The sequence below is a fragment of the Syzygium oleosum genome, unplaced genomic scaffold (genome assembly GCF_021117445.2).
Source record: "Syzygium oleosum isolate NSW1041296 unplaced genomic scaffold, Sole_v2.1 Sole_v2.50, whole genome shotgun sequence".
NCBI lineage: Eukaryota > Viridiplantae > Streptophyta > Magnoliopsida > Myrtales > Myrtaceae > Syzygium > Syzygium oleosum.
In genome coordinates, this window is record NW_026607534.1 from 234,232 (window position 1) to 255,546 (window position 21,315).

General features: G+C 40.8%; 2 protein-coding genes across 5 annotated transcripts; both read left to right on the forward strand.

Moving 5' to 3' along the window:
• Window positions 1–5,423: 5,423 nt before the first annotated feature.
• LOC130136788 (uncharacterized) lies at window positions 5,424–8,913 on the forward strand. Of its 3 annotated transcripts, XR_008815522.1 has the most exons (4): window positions 5,448–5,564; window positions 8,267–8,454; window positions 8,528–8,615; window positions 8,703–8,913. XR_008815522.1 is itself a non-coding variant. In XM_056307128.1 (2 exons), the coding sequence occupies exon 2, from the start codon at window positions 6,071–6,073 to the stop codon at window positions 7,049–7,051; it is 981 nt and encodes a 326-aa protein (XP_056163103.1). In that variant the 5' UTR covers window positions 5,424–5,564; window positions 5,718–6,070; the 3' UTR covers window positions 7,052–7,182. The 3 variants fall into 3 exon arrangements, 1 of the variants encoding a protein (XP_056163103.1); XR_008815523.1 differs by lacking the exon at window positions 8,528–8,615 and having other exon boundaries at window positions 5,435–5,564; XM_056307128.1 differs by lacking the exons at window positions 8,267–8,454; window positions 8,528–8,615; window positions 8,703–8,913 and adding an exon at window positions 5,718–7,182 and having other exon boundaries at window positions 5,424–5,564.
• A 1,637-nt stretch (window positions 8,914–10,550) lies between these two features.
• LOC130136789 (uncharacterized) lies at window positions 10,551–13,319 on the forward strand. Of its 2 annotated transcripts, XR_008815524.1 has the most exons (6): window positions 10,551–10,672; window positions 11,775–11,860; window positions 12,359–12,484; window positions 12,571–12,854; window positions 12,922–13,023; window positions 13,093–13,319. XR_008815524.1 is itself a non-coding variant. In XM_056307129.1 (5 exons), the coding sequence occupies exons 2-5, from the start codon at window positions 11,858–11,860 to the stop codon at window positions 13,112–13,114; spliced, it is 411 nt and encodes a 136-aa protein (XP_056163104.1). In that variant the 5' UTR covers window positions 10,551–10,672; window positions 11,775–11,857; the 3' UTR covers window positions 13,115–13,319. The 2 variants fall into 2 exon arrangements, 1 of the variants encoding a protein (XP_056163104.1); XM_056307129.1 differs by lacking the exon at window positions 12,359–12,484.
• Window positions 13,320–21,315: the final 7,996 nt, after the last annotated feature.

Sequence of the window (21,315 nt, forward strand, 5' to 3'; positions counted from 1 at the left end):
AGAATCGAAGAATCGGAAATTCGATGCGAAAAACGAAAGTGAACCGAGCAACGCCTGTTGGGCCTCGCGGCTGAGAAAGGCTGGCCATCAAGACCCGATAAAGTTTAATCGGCCCGTAAATTGGTACACGGATCGAAGTCAAGATTGTAATTTTGGGGGACAAAAATTAGAGAAATTGCAAAAGAAAATAGAAAATGGGAGATATTTTTGTGGGGTAATAATTAGACCCACTTTCTCTCCTCTCTCTCTCTTCCCCCTTCCCCCGCTGACACTCCACGCCTGTTGACCAGCCCCACCAACTCCCCATCATTTCCCCCACTTCTTCTTCTTCTTCTTCTTTTCTTTCTTCTTCTTCGTTCTTTCTCCTTTCCGCTCGGCTCCTCCATTTTTGCTGCTCACCGCCGGCCTGTCCTCATCGGACCAGCCATCGCCGTTCGCTGCTCCTCTCCGCCGTCGAGCCACTGCCACCCCAACTCCATCTCAGACCGTGTAGCACCGCCCCCGGTCCCCCAGAACCTCCCGTCGCCGGCCTGCTTTCCAGCCAAGGCGAGTGCACCTCTCGCCGGTCTCACCCTCCGTCCGCCTCCGCCGCTTGCCGCCACTGTCCGGCACCCCAAACCACCACCACCAGCTGCCATTACGTCCTTAGACCAGCCCCCGAGTCGACTCGAACAGCCACCTACAGCTGCTCCTCCGTCGCGCCATCCACCGCCGTTCTTGCTCGCCGTTCGTCCTCGTCGCTGCAGCTGCTGGTCCGCTGCTGTCCAGGCCACCTAGCCGCCGTCGCCAGCTGCCGTTCACGACTAGATCAGCCCCCAAGCAGCCCCGACCAGCCACCACAGCAACCGCTCCTTCACCGCTCCTGGATCGCCGCCGTTCATCACTCGTAACGCAAAACCGGAGCCGCCATGAGCGAGCTCGCGTCGTCGCCGTCGTTCTCATGTTAACGCCATCGTTAAACGAGTAAGTTAACCCCTAATCCCTCGTTTAGGGTGTTAAACTTGCTTAGGGCAGTTTAGTTTAAGTTTATGGCTAGTTAAGTGGGATTATGCGATAGGTTATCAGAAAGTTCGATAAGCTATGATTATTTGTGTCATAGGCTATTGCTGGGTTTGCGATAAGCTATTGCGTATTTGTTGATAAGTTATCAATTATTTTATTATTATTGATTATTTTATTAAATATATTAATTTTCGGAATTAAATATTAATATTTTATTATTAAAAAAATACTATTAAAAATACTATTAAAAATAATTTATTTCCGAAAATTAAATATGCATATTTGAATGATTTTTAATAGCAAATTGCGATTTTTATGCTTGAATTATGATGCTTATGCTAAGAATTATTGTGTTAATTAATTAGTATAGCTAAATGATTATAATAACTATTTTCAAGAAAAGATTTCGATTTTTCGAAAATGAATATTTGTCATCGCTATGTCTACAAAATGAATTTGATGTCTTGAGAAAGAAAGCATGTTTGAAATGAGATTTACAAATTGATTGACCGTTTGCATGTGTGACCACTTGGTTTGTTATGCGGCATTGTGTGAGCACTATTCATGGACGCATGGGCTAATTGAAGAGATAATAATTGGCCGGAATGCTTGCGTGCTCGTGTGGTCACACGTCGGAGCCGTCTTGCCGTAGATCGCTTGACGATGCCCGATTTATCGAGGTCTCGCTACTGAGATCGCGCTTGATTTTATCGGATGCCTGGAGATTATCTGGATAGCCGATACTCCGGATGCCGAATCGCGGCCCGATGGCGGATTCGATCCTCCTTACGGGATACCATCTTACTGTAGATCGTTTGATGTTGCTGTATTGGAATGCCGTCTTACTGTAGATCGTTTGACGTAGCCGTGCCCGACGGGGCGAGACGGAGCCCGGTTATGCCGGAAGACTGCCATCTTGCTGCAGATCGCTTGATGTGTGGTGGCCCCGAGGGGGCGTAATAATTGGAATACGTGTGATGCATAGTGCCTGATTATGTGATAGAAACTGCTAGGCATGGTATGGGACGTGCCCAAGTGGATTCTGTCTTATAATCGAGACACGCGCGCCTGTGATGCAATAATGCATGGGAAATCTATTTAAATGCTTCGAGTATGTGACATGTTCATTTCATCAACGAGTGTATCAAGGCGAGGTAAGGATGCATGTGGTTGTTTAATGATGTTGTTGTTGATGCTATATTGCCTGGTTAGGGACCCCCGAGGCGAGTAGGCCTCCTAAGCGGGGCTTAGGCCGTTAACTTATTGAGATTTTATCTCATTTGTTGTTGTTAAACCTTTTCAGGACCTTAGCATGTCGTTGCTCCCTATGCAGTTTGGAGTACTGTAGTTTTTGGTTGGTCCTTGAGGGTTAGGCCTGGAAGCTGATCTTTTGTATGGAGTAGATTAACCCTAGCCTTTATCTTTTGCTGGCTTTTTGTGTAAACGCCCGAAGTGGGCTTGTAAGTATGTTCCCAGGGTTAATCGATAAAAAAAAATGGCTTTTGTTATGACTAGTTTTCCTCTGCTATCCCAGATTTGATTATTGTCTGGGGTTTGTCGTGTTGGTTATCGTTTCCACTTGTGTAATTCAAAGATAAAAAGAAAAGGGTCGGCGACGAGTCCTGGGTCGTCGCATCTTAACGACCATAGCGGGATGTTGTATGTCCGTAGGGTTCGGGGCGTGACAAGTGCAGTAAAGGAAAGTAAAGATAATTAAAAGATAACATTTTGGTTGATCTATCGGGGGTCTTATCTGAAGAGTACAATGTGGCTATTTAAAGCCTACAATCAACAATTATCAATGGAGGTTACACACGGTTACTAAAAAATAAATAACTTTCTAACGGCTACAAGAAGTTACAAATAAAGGTTACAAAAAGAAGTTACAAATAGAGGTTATGAATGGTTACCGAACGGTTATCAATGGTTACGTTGACTCCACTATGTCGATGGTTTCTTCGATTTCACTACGTTGACGGTTGCTCTTTTTACGGTTGCATCCAATATTGTTGACTCCGCTTTTTGTCAATTCTTTCAAGTTGGCAAATCGCCGATGGCACTCAAGCGATCGATTTTTCAAATTTGTGGCACTTAAGCGAGCAAAAAAAAATACGTTATGACACTTAAGTGAGCGCTGTACGAAAGTTATGATACTCCTAGTGTACTTATCCCCATGATTTTCTGATCGAACCTTATAGGGTGGCTTACAATAAATTAAATGATTTGATTATCCAATAGCAAATGCTTCTTTAGGTCGCACATCTTTGCCCTCATGTCTCTGTATAATAAAAAATTACAACAACCCTTGGGAAAGCAAAGATAGAGCTTGTCGGCAATGGTTAAACTTATTGAAACCTTGCGGTGGTGCGAGTTGTAGTTCAATTATTAGATTAGTGTATTTACTTGGAAATTCATCCCAGTAAATTCTGTTTATGCTCTGCCATTGGGGTAATAACACTATAAGTACCCGAATTTTTGTCCATTAAGGTAATATTATTTAACCATAATATGTACATGCTGGGGATTGTGGAAAAATATACCAAAGGGAGAAAGTTTTCTAGGATATTGGTCCGAGATTATACAATAGAAAATCTATTTGCATCAATACTAATTTACTATTGTTAACGAAAACTCTTATCCGAACCAAAAACAATTGGAGAGTGATCGAGATTGCTCCATGGTTCACGCTCGACCACAAAATGCACCGACAGGGGCGGGATGGAATGTTGAATTTACGTGAATCCAAGAGCGAGGAAATTTATTGATAACTCAAAATGGTCAAATGAATATAAGAAACCCTAACTAACATGGCCCTGTTGTGGTCAACATAGTCGACAACGACTACTACAGTAGCTTCGGTCTAAGTTTCGACAGCCTTAACATAGAGAGAGACAGAGAGATCACACGACTAAATTTAAGAGGTGCACCGAACAAGGCAGCACAACTCCTGCTGTAGGGCACTAAGAAGAATAGACAAAGCCGTTCTCCGACTTTTCCTTTGCATATTTAATTTATGCATCATATCCTACCTTAATGCCTGAATAAATTATTTGAGTTTTTATCCGGATCTGTTCGGAGGAGAAATTATCCAAAAAGTTATAAACTTATTACACATTTGTCAGTGGCTGGGCGAGGCGGGGAGGCTCGACCTCGCCAGATCTAGAGAGTTCGAGCCTCCCGCAGTCAGTCGACAAGGAAGAGTTGTGCGAGCTGTTGGCAAAATCTTGCACTACAAAAAAAACAAGGATTTAGCCACGGAAATTTGCGACGAATTATTTTTCGTGGCTAATTTGCGACGGAATTTGCGACGAATTTTTTTTCCGTAGCAAATTAGGCACGAAAAATTATTCGTCGCAAATTAGCGACGAAAAAAGAATTCGTCGCAAATTAGCGACGAAAAAAGAATTCGTCACAAATTTCCGACGAATTTTGCGACGAAAAAAAACCCATGGCTAATTTGCGACGGAATTTGCCATGAAAATAAATTCGTGGCAAATTTGCGACGAAATTAGCGACGAATTTTTTTCCGTTTCTAATTTGCGACAAAAAAAAAATGTTGTCGCTAATTTGCGACGGAATTTGCCACGAAAAAAAATTCATGGCGAATTTGCGACGGAATTAACGACGAATTTTTTTCCGTTGTTAATTTGCAACGAAAAAAAATTTCGTCGCTAATTTGCGAAGGGATTTGCCACGAAAAAAATCCGTCGCTAATTTGCAACGGAATTTGAGACGAAAAAAAATTCGTAGCTAATTTGCGAGGGAGTTAGCAACGGATTTTTTTTCGTCGCTAATTGTCCGTGCTACTTGTAGACCCAATTTCTCTCTCTCCCTGCTAATTCCTCTTATCCCTCTTCGCTGTTCTCCCTTCCTCTCCCTCTTTCATTTCTCTCGATAAATCTCTCCGCATGCGCAAAAATCTGTCTCGGTAAACCTTTTCTACCGGTAAGTGGCGTGACTAATTTGCGACGAAGACGGTTCGTTGCAAAACTATTGACGAATTTTTGTTATTTTATTGAGTTTTTTTCTTCTCTTTTTTTTTTCTAACTTCGTCGCCGGTCACCAGTCCGGCAACCGGCGACCGGTGAGACCTCGCCGGCCATGGGCGGGGCTGCTGGACCTCGTCCAGATCTGGGCGAGGCCGCTCGGCCTCGCCATGGCCGCTGCTCGACCTCGCCGCAGAGGTCCAACATGGCCGCCGCGAGGTTCAACGGCGGCCATGGCGAGGCCCAAGCTCGACCTCGCCGCCCAGATTTGGCCGGCGAAGTGACCTCGTCCATGGCCGGCGAGGTCCAACTCGCCGGCCTCAGCAGGTCGCCGGTCGCCGGACCGGCGACCGGAGAAAAATATTTAGGAAAAAAAAATTCGGGAAAAAAAAATTCGAAAAAAATATTATTTAAAAAAAAAATTCGGCAAAAAAAATTATTATAAAAAAATAAAATCTGAAGTCAATTTTTTTTTGTAGGTACTTATCCGTTTGAAAGTCTCGCAGATGAAGTGAACGTTGCAATTCTCATCAAATTGAGCACTTTCTACTACAAAGATTTCAGTCAAATACTTGGGTAAGTCTTCTTGACATGGTAATTGTTTTATTTTTTTCAATTTCAAAGTCATTGTTTTGGCCAAAAAAAAATTTAATTTTTAGAATTTTATGGTTTTAATTAAGAAAATTTTTTGGTTTTAATATTTTACGAGATTTTGTTATTTTTATATAGACACAATGCAAAGAGACAGGGCTTGGATGTATAATAAGAACTTACCTGGACGTCTAGGATTGACCGATGAGTTTCGTACTGGGTTGGAACTATTTTTGGACTTTGCTAATAGTAAATATGAGTTAATGGATGGAAATAAGTAAAGGTGTCCGTGTAGGAAGTGCAGTAATGGTAAATTTCATGTGTGTGATACAGTTAGAGAACATCTTTGTAGATTTGGGTTTACTCCGAACTACTATAATTGGACTTGTCATGGTGAACCATTTATATTTGATGAAGGTTTGCGAATAAGTGGCCAATTTTTAGTTAGGAAAGAATGTAGCTATTATGATCAATTGAACCCATACCAGAGGATGGTGATTGATGCAGCTGGTCAGAATGTTGTTTCAGATCCGAACCATGCAAGTACAAGTACTAGTTTTACTCCTACACTTGAACAATTGGAAGAGATAGGAGTAACAGGTTTTGATGAGAATGTGTGTAATGAAACGTTTCCATCTAATCAGTTCTGGGAAGTGTTGAAAGCAGCAGATGAACCTTTATGGGCAGGTTGTGACAACCATACTCAGTTATCAGTGACAGCAAGATTGTTAAATATCAAGGCAGAGCATAATGTGTCTGAGAATTGCTTTAACTCTTTTGTTGAAGTAATGCGAGAAACAATGCCTCGTGATAACATCATGCCAAGTGATTTTTACGATATGAAGAAGTTAGTGGATAACTTAGGTCTTCCAGTTGAAAGGATTGATATATGTAGTAGGGGTTGTATGTTATATTGGAGAGATGATGAAAATGCAGAATCTTGCAAATTCTGTAGCCAACCTAGGTACAAGATAAACAGGAGGCATGGTCGTAATCAGAAGCGTAGACCATGCAAGCAAATGTTTTATCTACCCTTAATCCCCAGATTGCAAAGGCTTTATGCGTCTCAAGCCACTGCTGAACACATGACTTGGCATGCAAATCATGAAACAGAAGAGGGTCTAATGTGTCATCCTTCAGATGCAGAGGCATGGAAACATTTTGATAGAACATACCCTGAGTTTGCGATAGAGCCTCGAAACATCAGGTTAGGTCTCTGTGCTGATGGATTTGCCCCATTTGGAAAATCAGGGAAAAGTTATTCATGTTGGCCAGTTATCTTAACTCCGTACAATCTTCCACCCGGTATGTGCATGAAGACACCTTATATGTTTTTGACATTGATCGTGACCGGCCCGCAAAATCCGAAAAAGTTGATAGATGTTTATATGCAACCATTGATTGAAGAGTTACAACGGCTATGGAATGAAGGTTCGTTACGTATGATGTTTCTACTAATCAAACATTTGTAATGAAGGCTGCTCTTCTTTGGACGATAAATGACTTTCCAGCATATGGAATGTTATCTGGATGGAGTATAACTGGGATCTTAGGATGCCCGATATGTTTGCAGAGATCGAAGTCATTCAGATTAAGACATGGTAAGAAGCCCTGCTATTTTGACTGTTACAGACAATTTTTGCCGATGAATCATACATTCAGAAGGAATAAAAAAGAGTTCATTAAGAATATGATTGAAAGAACTCCTCCACCATTGAGGTTGATCGGTGATCAAATATGGGAGCAAGTGCATGACTTTCCAACTGTTGTTGAAAACCCTCATGGCACAACTATTGCGTACGGAAGTGTACATAAGTGGACTAAACGCAGTATATTTTGGGATCTACCATATTGGAAGGCCCATCTTATTCATCATAATCTTGACGCCATGCACATTGAAAAGAATGTTTTCGACAATGTCATAAATACTGTGATCGATGTCACGGGAAAAATAAAAGATAACTTGAATGTAAGAAAAGATATGAGAAATATTTGTGATCGACTAACATTAGATGTGGATGCAAGCAGCAGGGGACCAAAACCAAAAGCAGTTTATACATTGGATAAGGAGCAGAGACGAGTCGTTTGTCAATGGTTGAAATCTGTGCGGTTTCCTGATGGATATGCTTCGAACATCGGGAGATATGTTGATTTGAGCGAATGCAAGTTGACAGGATTAAAGAGTCATGATTGTCACATATTTATGGAAAGACTAATTCCAATAGCTTTGAAGGAACTTCTACCAAATTTTGTATGGGGCGCCATTACAGAGTTAAGTAATTTCCTTCATGATATTTGCTCAACAGTGTTAAAAGCATCACACATGGAGAAACTGGAGAGAGACATTCCAATTATTCTTTGCAATTTAGAAAGGATATTTCCTCCATCGTTTTTTTATTCAATGGAGCATCTCTTAGTTCACTTGCCTTATGAGGCCAAAGTTGCAGGTTCCGTCCAATTTCGATGGATGTATCCATTTGAGAGGTAAAAAAATTTTCAAAATAAATTTCAAAATACTTTATTATATATTATATTCTGATAAACTTCTTTCTATTGCAACAAGGTTCTTATATCATTTGAAGAAAAAAGTGAAGAATAAGCCATGTGTTGAAGCTTCAATTTGTAATGCATATATTGTGGAAGAAGTGACAATATTTGCATCATACTATTTTGAGCCGCACGTGTAGTGCAAGAGGCGGAGAGCAGGAAGAAATGATGAAGGTCCCATCGATCCCAATTGCAAATCATTCTCTATTTTCAATTATCTTGGTCGACCAAGCGGCGCATGTCAGTTTCGTTGCTTAACAGGCGAAGAACGGCAGGCAACCCATACCTATATTTTACTGAACTGTCCAGAAGTGGAGCCATACTTCCAGTAAGTGTATATTTGTAAATATATGTATTGCGTGTCAAATATTTACTAATATATAAATGTAAATTGTTAATAGGATTTTTCAAAATTCAATGTATGGACTACCGCCAAATGAGTTCGACCGTTTGTGCGATGAACAATTTGCAGCATGGTTCAAAACATATGTAAGTTGCCTATAGACCAAAATCAAGTTATTAATATTTTATACATCATTTAAATATATATTATTGACTTTTCGTGTGTAATCTTAGGTTCACAGTAATCATGATCAAGTTGAAGAGCAAGGATTGCTATATTATCTGTCATGGGGTGCACAGTCAAGCATACGAACTTGGCCAGCATATTTCATAAACGGGTATAATTTTCACACTCAAGAATATGGAATGGGAAAAGCCACAATGAATAGTGGTGTGTGTGTTCGGTCATCCAATTGTGGTAGTTCAAAAGATGATTTTTATGGCTTGTTGGATGAAATCATCGAGATAGAGTACCCCGGACCATTAATGCGGGTTGTGTTATTTAAGTGCATGTGGTTCAACCCCGTCAAAGGAATGAAGGTGCATACGAAGTTTAATTTGGTTGAAATAAATCACAAGAAAAGGTATAAGAAATATGAACCATTTGTGTTGGCACAACAAGCAATTCAAGTATATTATGCATCATATCCTAGTTTGAAACGTGACAAAGCTGATTGGTGGGCTGTATGTAAAACCAAAGCACGAAGAAAAATCGAGGAACACCGGAAGGATACAAGCATATCAACAAGAGGAAGTTTGTAACGCGGTTCAAACGAGGAATATAACATTCCTACTTTACGAGATCCATGTGGAGCAAATGATAGATGTAGATCTAACTGAAATTCGCGAATCAAATTTAGAAGGTGTTGCATAATCTGATTTTGAGACAGAGGATGATGAGGATGATGATGATGATGACGACGATGATGACGACGATGACGATGATGCTCAAGAAGAAGATCAAGATCAAGATGAAGACAAAGGTGAAGATGAAGATTTAGATTTTTGAGACTTTTTACTAATTATGTTGTAATTATTATTATTATTATTATGACAAAAGTTTATTGTTGTTGTCGTAATTATTAGTATAGTTGTTGTTGTTGTTGTTATTATTATTGTAATTGTTGTTGAATATTATTATTGCTATTATTGTTAATGAAACGTTATTGTCTGGAAAAAAAAACGAATTACGCGGGTGTGGGATAGTAGAAATGAAATTCGTGGCAAAAATCCGTGGCAAATTTGCCACGGATTTTTGCCACGAATTTCTTGAAAAAAATCCCACAAACATGAATAATTTTGGGCTTTTTACGAAATTCGTGGCTAAAATCCGTGGCAAATTTGCCACGGATTTTAGCCACGAATTCGTCAAAAAATCCACAAACATGAATAATTTTCGCTTTTTACCAAATTCGTGGCAAAAAAATCCCACAAACATGAATAATATTGGGCTTTTTACGAAATTCGTGGCTAAAATCCGTGGCAAATTTGCCACAGATTTTTGTCACGAATTTCCTGAAAAAAAATCCCACAAACATGAATAATTTTGGGCTTTTTACGAAATTCATGGCAAAAATCCATGGCAAATTTGCCATGGATTTTTGCCACGAATTTCCTGAAAAAATCCCACAAACATGAATAATTTCGGGCTTTTTACGAAATTCGTGGCAAAAATCTGTGAATTTCCTGAAAAAATCCCAAAAACATGAATAATTTTGGGCTTTTTACGAAATTCGTGGCAAAAATCCGTGGCAAATTTGCCACGGATTTTTACCACGAATTTCCTAAAAAAAATCCCACAAACATGAATAATTTTGGGCTTTTTACGAAATTCGTGGCAAAAATCTGTGAATTTCGTAAAAAGCCCAAAATTATTCATGTTTTTGGGATTTTTTCAGGAAATTCGTGGCAAAAATCCGTGGCAAATTTGCCATGGATTTTTGCCACGAATTTCCTGAAAAAATCCCAAAAACATGAATAATTTTGGGCTTTTTACGAAATTCGTGGCAAAAATCCGTGGCAAATTTGCCACGGATTTTTGCCACGAATTTCCTGAAAAAATCCCACAAAAATCCCACGAATTTTTGCCGTGTTCTTCGGCGGCGGACGCTGGGAAGCGAGGACACCCAGCGCGCGGTCTGCTTCTGTTGGGTTCTTCGGCGGCGTCCGAGAGTGTTAGGTCTGCTTCTGTTGGGAAGCGAGAGGTACGTTTGCTTGGGTTTGCTTTTCGGCGTTATTTCTAGGCGATTGCGTCTGCTTATGCTTCTGTTCTGATATTTGTGTTGGGTCTACGATTGGGTCTGCTTCTGCTTATGCTTCTGTTCTTCTGCTTCTGTGCTTCTGCTTCTGTGTTGGCTGGTTTCTGTGTTGGGTCTACTTCTGCTTCGTTCTGTTCGTGGGCGAAACAGTTATGTTTCGTGGGCGCTTCTGTGCTTCTGCTTCTGTGTTGGGTCTGCTTCTGCTTCGTTCTGTTCGTGGGCGAAACAGAATTCTGTTTCTATTTCGCCCACGAATTTGATTCTGTTCGTGGGCGAAACAGACCCAATCTATTTCGCCCACGAAACAGAATCAAATTCCTCATATTTAAGTTGAAATTTGGTCGGATTTAGGTTGAAATTTGGTCGGAATGAGCTGAAATTTGGTCAAATTTGGGTTGAAATTTAGTTGAAATTCATTTGAAATTTGGTCGGAATGAGGTGAAATGTGGTCGGTCAAGTGGAATTTGGTCGGTCAAGTGGAAACGGCCCGCTGATCCAAAATCACCGCCTATGGCCGTGTCGCAAGTCGTTTTTTGGCTTTTTGGAGTCGTTTAGATGGGTTTTTTGGCAAAAAACGATTCTGGTGAATAGTGTTTTCCGTGACATTTGCGTTTTTTTTTTTTCGTTTCGGAGTAGTTTAGATGGGTTTTGAAAACTATTTCCAAACCTTCTTTGGCCTAGGTTGAAGCTTTGGCCATCGGGGGTAAAACTATTTCCGTGACAATTGGGTTTTCTGGAATGGCTCCCTTCGGGGTAAAGCCTTATAATTACTTGTTCAAAACTTATTGATTTCCTTGTTGAAGTTGATATATTCATTTTAAAGGGATATGTGCACCATAAAACATGCAATCAAAACTTATTAAAATTTGTTGAACAGAACTTACTGATTTCCTTGCATCATAAAATTTGTTGTGAAAGTGTAACTTATTAAGTTCTAAGGCTTTCAAAGCATGCAATTAAATTTTAAAACAAGTCGAATTACAGCAATTAACTAAAAATTTGATGACCCTGACCAGCTAGATGAGTTCTCCCTTTTTTACAGTTGTAGGACCAGAAATTTAGCTCGTAGACATTTCCGGACAGCTTCCTTTTTTTCAGGGGCCACGTTTCTCTCTTGCTCTCAATAACAAAATGGTAAGCTTCACGACATACGTCATTATGTGTCCTTAATACATGTTCATAATTTTTTACATTTTTGTCTAACCTTGCAACTTTTAGTATAAACGTGGAGGTCACATGCGTCGTGGTGATGCTTCACAAAGAAGACCAGGCCTTTCCACTTCCTCGTCCTCGTCCTCGTCCCTTTCCATTTCCCCACGCCCCTGCCCCTGCCCCTGCCCCTGCCCCTGCCCCTTCATCTAATCCTCAACTAGTACATGGACACATTGGCCCTTCCTCCGACCCTCAAATGCGAACTGAATTTACTTCAGTTCCATCGGCTTCGGTTCCACCTTCTTCTTCAACGCAACACTCGAATTATGAAGAAGATACCCGATTCATGATAGCCCCATTTGGAGATTCTTAAGTATTTCATTTTTTTAAGTATATGTGAATTATTATGGATGTCAACTGAATTGTCCGTATGCTTCACGGATGCTACGTATGTTGAAATAAGTTATAACCCGTTTGCAGATTCACGGATGCTACGCATGTTGTGAGGAGACTTAATAAAATAATCAATAACTATTGGATGGGCAGTATAGTAGTTGGACCACCGCTCCAAAAGAAGTAAAGGAATTGTGGTGGAATGAGTTCAAGGTAAGTTTTGTCCTTCTATTTCCTCACAAACTAAGTTCGATTTAGCATACTGAGTGTACAATTATTTTTCTATTGATTGCTTGCAGCGGAAGTTCAGGTGGGATGAAGCGGAAGAGAAAGAAGTTAAAAGAATTTTTAAGAAGAAAGCCGGTGATCACATGCAAAATGTGATGAATAAAGCAAAGAGAAAGCAAGAAAAGCCGGATTTTATTACAGCTGACAATTGGACGGAAATTATGAGAACTTGGGACACTGAAAAGCATAAGCAAATCAGTGAAATTAATAAGAAGAATCGAGCTTCTAGTTCTAGTGAAGGGTCTGCCACATATGCTGGGGCTCTATCAACATCGGGGAGCGTAGAAAAAGAATGGTTAGTCTTTTAATCATGTTGTAAGTTAAATCAATAATTATGTCGTAATTATGTCTATATTTTGTAGGCAGATGAATTGGGGACGGAACCAACATTTATGGCTACATTTGAACGCACCTTTCAGAAAAAAGATAAGACATGGACTGGCAATCGAGCAAAAGCTATTAAGGTATGTAAGGTTATATTTTGTATTTATATATATTAATTTTTTTTATTTTTATCTATATTGTTAATGTAGGACAAATATGATGAACTTGTAATGACCACGGCTGCTGCTAGTGGTGATGGTGATGGTGATGGTGTTGCTGCGTCCGAGTCATCGGTTGACAGTATGGCATTATGGATGGAGGCATCGGGTGGAATGAGAAGAGGTCAAATATTTGGGATGGGATCCTTGTCAAGGATGTACAGAACGCCGGCTGTTGCAACTTCATCCTCCAATGCGGCTTTTTTAAGGGCACAACACGAGGAGCGACAGGACCAAGCATTGAACCGCCTGAGACAATTACTTGTACAGAAGGACGAAGAAATGATAGGAGTGAAACAACGTTTGCAATTGATCATGCGACACCTCAACCTCGAAGTTGATGATGTTCCTCCTGTACCTCCTACTAATCCTGTGACATTCCGAATTTCGACCCATTTTTGGAATTTATAAAACGTATAATTCGTCAGTGTGCTTATAGTAAAATCTCGCCCGGGAACTGATCACTCTCGGTTATCGTTTTTAAAATTGAGATTTCGCTAGAATCGTACTCGATCGAATTTGGCCGTTATTTAGAGCCCGAATTTTGGTGTCAAATTTCTTGGAGTTTCGTGACGAATTTAATTGGACGGTGTCGATATTATTGTGGCCAGCGTCAATATTGCCCGAGATATGCGAAAAGTGAAATTTTGACCGGGTGCGGATTTGAACAAGTAGACCTCCCTCGTAGTGTGTTTTAGTTATTATCTTTTGGCCTTTTTCCTAATTTATAATTAGGGTATTTCGTGGGCCGTTGGATTATTTTCGGATTTGAACGATGGTCGTCGGATCGCACTAAAGTGCGTTTGACTTTCTCTCTCTTCTCTTCTCTCTCTCCTCCCCCACGTCGCCGCTGCCCCCACGCCGCTGACTTTCTCCTCTTTCCCCGCTGCCCTCCTCCACGTTGTTGACTCCTCATCTCACGTTGCTCCACCCATGCTTCTCGCTTTGCTTCGTTTCACTCGCCTTTGCTGCTGCTGCTCGCCGACTTCTTCCACCAACTCCACCAGCCATCATCACTCCCCCATACTTCAGCTGACTCCCCTACGTTGTCGACCTTCCCATGCAGCTGCCATGATGGACTTCCCGCTTTCTACGCTGCCGTGTTGCTTCGCTCCGCCCATGCCATTTCCGGCTTGCTTCGCTTCTGCACTGCGATTGTTTCGCCTCTGTTTCTGCTGACTTGCTGCTGACTTCTTGCTGCACCTTCACGTGTGCTTTGCTGACCATTGACCCATGCTGCCCCATGCTGCTTCACGTGCTGCTTCTGCCGGAATTGCTGCTGCCGCTGCTTCTTCTTCTCTTTCGCTGCTTCTTCTTCACTTCTGTTGCTGCTGTTTTCTTCTTCATTTTGCTTCTTTGCTTCTTGCTTTTTCTTGCTGCCGCTCACCAGACCGACCAGCTCCCTTGCTCAGCCACCCTCAGCCGCGTGAGTGCCAGCGCTCGCCCGTCCAGCTACTGTGAGCTCAGCTCACTGCCGGAGTTGCTGCTGCCTCTTCTTCTTGGTTTGCTTGCTTAGGATTCCTAGTAAGTGGCTTCCTAACCCTTGACTAGGCTAAGGGGTGACTAATGGACATGTTAGGGATGGTTTAAGGGCTGTGGATAGTTGGTTTAGTGGCTGGTTGTGCTTGGTTTGCTTGGTGGTGCTTGTTGGTTAATTTCCGGTAAGGTTGCTGCTGCGTCGCTGGATTTTGCTATTTTTACTGTGACTTGTGTGGGCCGAATTTGAGGAAGTGTTCTTCATGAAAGTTGTTCATAACATCTTGAGGTTTGACATATATTAAATCTGGAATTTTTGGAGACCATTTAGTTCCATTCGTAAGTCCATTTTTGGACCGAATTCAGTCTGCAGGATTTACTGTTCATCCGACCTTCTGGTCTTTCCGATTTTCTAAAAATTTTTCCAGACCTCTTTTCAACAAACTTCCTTCACAAAAATTGTTAAGAAAATTTGTTTCTATGACATATAAAAATTTGAAGGCTTTCCAAAATGATTTGGGTACTGGATGAGATGCATTTTGATGGTCAGACGGCCTGACCGGACGGGTTGAATTTTGTCTGACTTCAAGTGACAAAAAGAGGTGTTTACAGTAGGAACTGGGTTTTGAGTTCTTCGCGGAAAATGTTTATCAAGATGTTTTATACGACATATCCAAATTTCATAATTTTTGGAGTTGATTTACTATTTATTTTAAAGGAAATTCGGTGACTATGTTACTGCCCAGTTTGGCCCCGATTCTGTGCATACTCGGTTTTTCTCTCTCGGGAACTGATCGGTGTTACCATGACATTTTGGTGGATTTAGTTGACATTGGGCTAATTTACAAAGATAAGAATTGGTAATGATTGTTGAGGTGTGTGCATGGTCACGACACGTTCCGTCTAGGCGGGAGTTCTAGACGATGCCCGGCGGGAGTTCGGATGCCGTCTAGGCGGGGGGTTCTAGACGTTGCCGATCGCGGTAGAGGCCGGATCGATGCTCCTTTGTGGAATGCCGTCTGGGCGGGGGTTCCGGACGTTGCCGTCGCCGAAGTAGCGGGACGATGCCTGGTTACGCCAGAAGACCGGCGGGAGTTCGGTGGCCCGAGGTGTCGTTAATAATCTGGACTTAATGAGTGCGATTTGCATTGGGGAATGCTTTGCCTGAGTTAATTGATGAGCACGTCTGGATTATTAACCATGTTATGCTTGATCATGCCATGAATTGCTTTGCGTGTGCTTGATGGGCAATTGGCCATGTTATGGCGATATTCTAACGTGCAGGGCTTGTGTATGCGCCAAGGCGAGGTAAGGACGCCTGTGATTGTTTATGGCACGTCGATTGTTTGAATCGCATGTTTAGAATTGTTCGGAAGTACGCTTTGGCCTAAGCGAGGCTTAGGTAGTTGCTTATTGAGAAGTGTTCTCATGGTTGTATAACCAAACCATTTCAGACCAGCGACCGTGATTGATCCGGAGACGTTGCCAGGATACTACGGGGATTGAGGATAGGTCGAGTTACCTCGTTTTTTGAGTGCACCTTTTTGTAGAGGAGTTAAGCTTACCAACCACCCGATCCATGTTATTGTGCGTGGTTCGTAGATAGTGGCCTCGTAGAAGGCTTGCAAATGTATGTGTTGTAATCGATGTTGTGTTTATAAAAGTGTCTTGTTGATGTGTATTCTTTGTCTCTCTACTATCCCGTTGTTTATATGTTGTACGGAGAGTTCGAGGTTGCTTCCGCATGTGTTACTCGTTAGTGTTTCGATTGGGTCGGCGACAAGTCCTGGGCTGTCGCGTACATTACGACCACAAAGGGATGATCGCGCGCTCGTAGGTTCGGGGCGTGACAAATCCAGTAGGTGATGGCCACAATGATGATGATAATGAGATTCCTGATGATGATGCTGATGATGATGATGATCCTTGCTAGTTTAAATTTCCAAGAGGTACTTATATCTTTATGCTTCTGCTGTTGAATAGATGTGAAAAAATTAACAGGGGTTAGGAGTTTGATATTGTGATGTTTGCGCTGCAGATGGACAGGACTTCGATTCTTGGAGAACACTATAGACAACGTGAAAGAACTTCTTGGCAAGATCAACAGTTTGCCAACTGGCTAATTTAGAACTTTGTTTCATTTCTTTCTTTTTGGGGTTTGTTCTTGTCTTGACTGTGATTTTCTATCAATGTTAATTAGATTTCAAATCGAAATCGTCCCTAAACAACATTCGTCCCTAAATTATTCATTAAAATTCGTCGCCAAATTCGTTTTCGAATAATGTTTGTCGCAAAAGTCAAAATTTTTCGTGGCAAAATAATGACCAAAATTTTTTTTTTTGACAAATTAGCCACGAATTTTGCAACGAATAAGTTCGTCGCAAAAAACCGACAAAAAAAAAATATGGTCCCAAATTAGCCACGAATTTTGTTTGTGGCAAATTAGCCACGAATTTTGCCACTAAATGTGTTCGTGGCAAATTACCCACGAATTTTGCCACGAATAAGTTCGTCGCAAATAATTGAAAAAAAAAAATTGTGGCAAATTAGCCACGACTTTTGCCACGAATAAATTCGTCGCAAAAAAATGAAATTTTTTTTTTGGCAAATTAGCCACGAATTTTGCCACGAAATGCGAGAAATTTTGCCACGGATAATTAGCAACGATTTTTGCCACGAAATATTTCGTCGCAATTTCGCGACCAACAAAAAAAAATTATCAAAATAATAGCGATGACTTTTGCCACGAATAGATCTCGTGGCAAATTAGCGACGAATTTTGACACGAATATTTAGCCGAAGTTTGCCACGAGTAATTAGCGACGAATTTTGCCACGAATAATGTTCGTGGCAAATTAGAGACGGAAGTTTGCCACGAATAATGTTCATGGCAAATTAGCCACGAATTTTGCCACGAATAATTAGCGACGAATTATTTTTCGTTGCAAATTAGCCACGAATAATTAGCGACGAATTTTGCGACGAATTTTTTTCGTCGCAAATTAGCCACGAAAATTGAAATTTTCCGTGGCAAAATTTTGCGACGGCCTATTAGCGACAAATTTTTTTCCGTCGCTAAACCCGGCTTTTTTTGTAGTGTTGGGTTTGCTCTTTCTTCGATCAAGAGGAAGTCCTGGAAGTCTCTCTGGTGAAAATCGACGCCGGTGAATGTGCTTCACACGAGAATGAACTGCAACGATGTCAGAAGTAAAATTGTCCAGGAATTTTCTAGAATCCGAACATGAAATCGAAAATGTTTGCATATAGGAAAATTGATGTGACATTGAAGGGACTTCCTCCCTTGATAACAATAGTAACTCTAGCCAAACGTATAATATACGTTTTTGGGGTCATTTTAAAGTGAGTGCTCTTGGCATACTTGTGTTAAATATAATTGATATGGCAATTAATTCAATCTCCAAAAGTAGTGATTATACATAACGCGAGAGTAATCATAGCATTAAAAAATTGGAAGTTTTTTCATACCACCTTCTTTCCCTCTCTCAACTTCCCAACATACGTTGGCAGCTCTAAACTGTATCACAGCAGTATCTCTAGCTATGATGGTGGGGGTGATGGGTTTGGTCTAGGGTCTCTGCTTTTTGTGGCACTTTTCTTTGTTTTGTACACTTTCTTGTGATTGAACCCATAATGAATTGGACTGTTTGTGTTTCGAATTGAAGTGAGATTGTCTAGGTTTCTATACTTGCCATTATGAAGAAGGTAGCAAAGTATAACTTTCTTCTTTTTTTTTTCAATGAGAGACCATAATTTGTAAAATCAAAGCGACAAGTATTGGCTATTGTTGGCACCTAAAATTTTGTTCAAAGATTTTCCTTGCTCTTTAAAAAATCAAAGAGACTTAAAGATTAATTGATAAGCTAATGGTTGGAAATTAAAGGGACAATGCCATAATTTGTTCATGTACTTTTCTTCAATGTTCAATTTGGTCCTTATGTTCTTTCAATGGGCCAATTTATTCCTTCAATTTGATTTGGTAAGATTGGCATCTGACATGGCAATCCAACTTCGTCATGGGACTCGTGTTTGTTGATGTGTTTTTACACGTGAGTGCCAAATCAACAAAAATTGTAAAAAAAAAAAGACAAACAAAAGAGGAAAATAAATTAGAAAGAAAGAACATACATGAACTAAAGGACAACACAAGCTGGAAAGAGAAAGGGGGTTCCGTTGAGTGATGCTGTGCAGCTGTGTTCTTTTCTTGATCACATATCTCCTTTGATGGCGTCGTTAAGTACTAAGTCACATGCTCTATATTCTAAGCTCTATATTCTAAGGGTATGTTTGTTTGAGTGAAATAAGTTTCCACAAATTGATTTCTAGACTTTTTCACGTGTCTGGTTTGTTGAAAATGATTAGTCAATGGAAACTATTTGCAGGAAAAAGAAAATATGTAGGCTTAAAGTTAGGAGAATAAATTCCCTAATAGGAAAAGGGGAAAACATTTTCTTTTATTATGAAATTTTCCTCTAAACAAATACACCCTAAGATGAATTTTTTAAGTAGTGAGCATGTGCTTATTAATTCTACGTTACCTTCAATGTCATAAACAACTGACCAAAGGCGACAACCAGCGTTGTCACGCCCCGAACCCTACGAGCACGCAACATCCCACTATGGTCGTTATGATGCAATGTCCCAAGACTCGTCGCCGACCCTTTCATTTTTATCGTTCTTTTTATTACACATGCGGAAGTGGTAACAACCAACACCCAGACAACCACCATAAACAGGGATAGGTAGGAAAATGATTCACAACAATCAAACAACAAAACCATTTTAAAAATTACTTGATTAACCCCTAGGAAACATTTTCTTTACAAGCCCACTTCGGGCATTTTCACACGAGCCTACAAAACGATACCAGGCTGGGGGTCAATCTACTTCATCAATAGGTCAGTCCAAAAAGCCAGCTTCTAGGCACCCCGAACCATACTGAGGGCATCGACATGCGAAGGTCCTGAAAGATGTTAACAACAACAAATGAGACGAAAGTCTCAATAAGTTAACGGCCTAAGCCCCGTTTAGGAGGCCAACTCGCCTCGGGGTTCCTAGATAGGCAACCATACATAGAATATGGATCAACCACATACCGTTTAACAATCACAAGCATCCTTACCTCGCCTTGGCACATGTGTCATGCATGACCGTAGTCATCAAACATCACAATAATGCATCCAGCATAACACGTACTCGGAACACAAAGAAATTTCCCATGCATCATGCATCCACACTCGCGCGTGTCTCGATTATAAGGTAAAAACCGCTTGGACACGTCCCATATCATGCCTAGTAGTTTTCACCCCATAATCAAGCACTATGCAACATGCGTGTTTCATTTATCACGACCCCTCTGGGCCACTACACATCAAGCGATACACAGCAAGATGGTAGTCTTCCGGCATGACCGGGCATCGTCCCGCCCAGTCGGGCACGGCAACGTCAAACGATGTACAAGATGACGTCATTCCAATATGGCAACATCAAATAATCTACAGTAAGATGGTATCCCATAACGAGCATCAAATTCGCCATCAGGCCGCGATTCAGCATCCGAAGTATCGGCAATCCAGATAATCTCCAGGCATCCGATAAAATTGAGCGCGATCTACAACAAACCTCGATATATCGGGCATCGTCAAGCGATTTACAGCAAGACGGCTTCGACATGTGACCACACGAACACACAAGCATTCAGGCCAATTCTTATCTTTTCAATTAGCCAATGCAAACATGGATCGTGCTCGAATCAATGCCACATACAATTTCACGTGATCACATATGCAAACAGTCGCTTGACTTTGTAAAAACATCATTTCAAAACATGCTTTCCTTCTCAAGGCATCAAAATCATTTCTTCAACATAACTATAAAATAATTTATTTTCAAAGATACAAAATCTTTTCTTGAAAATAATCAAGCAATTTATTTAGCTATACAAGTTAAATTTATATGGCGATTTCTAACATTGGCATTACAATCCAAGTATAAAACAATCACAATTTGGTACTAAAAATTATTCGAAAATACTAATATTTAATTTTCCGAATTTAAATATTTTATTAATAAATATATATTTTTAAGAATAAAATATTATTATTTAATTCCGAAAATTAATTTATTTAATAAAATAAATAATAAAAAAATAATAGATAACTTATCGTCAAAATAGCGATAACTTATCGCGAACACAACAATAACCTTTCACGATATCACCGATAACCTATCGTCAATTTCACCGATAACCTATCACCGATTTCCAATGATAACTTATGAGTCCAACGATAACCTATCATCCATGATTATCAAATAATTCGTCGATAACTTATCCACTAATTCTATTTAAACAACCATTAACTTAATCTAAAACTAAATTAAACTACCATAAGCAAGTTTAACACCCTAAACACGGGATTAGGGGTTAACTTACTCGTCTAACTACAGCGATTATGCTAGAACAACGGCGACGACGCGACTGTCCACGGTGGTTTCCTATTTGGGCTCGACGAACGGCGGCAAATGAGCGCGGCTAAGGCAGCGGCTGCTGTGGGGCTATTCGGAGGCTGCTCGGGGCTGTTCCTAGTGTGAAATGGCGGCTTGTGGTGTTAGCTAGGTGGCCGGACAGTGGTGGACCAGCAGCTGCAGCAGCGGACGTGTTCGGCGAGCAACGAAGCTAGCATTCCAGCAGAAACCAGCCGGCTATGGGCGGCTGTTCGG

Coding starts and splice junctions, on each gene's coding strand:
- LOC130136789 (XM_056307129.1), top strand. Junction 12,855..12,921: donor GGGAGCGTAGAAAAAGAATG/GTTAGTCTTTTA, acceptor TATATTTTGTAG/GCAGATGAATTGGGGACGGA. Junction 13,024..13,092: donor ATCGAGCAAAAGCTATTAAG/GTATGTAAGGTT, acceptor TTGTTAATGTAG/GACAAATATGATGAACTTGT.
- LOC130136788 (XM_056307128.1), top strand. CDS start 6,071: ATGGTGATTGATGCAGCTGGTCAGAATGTTGTTTCAGATCCGAACCAT.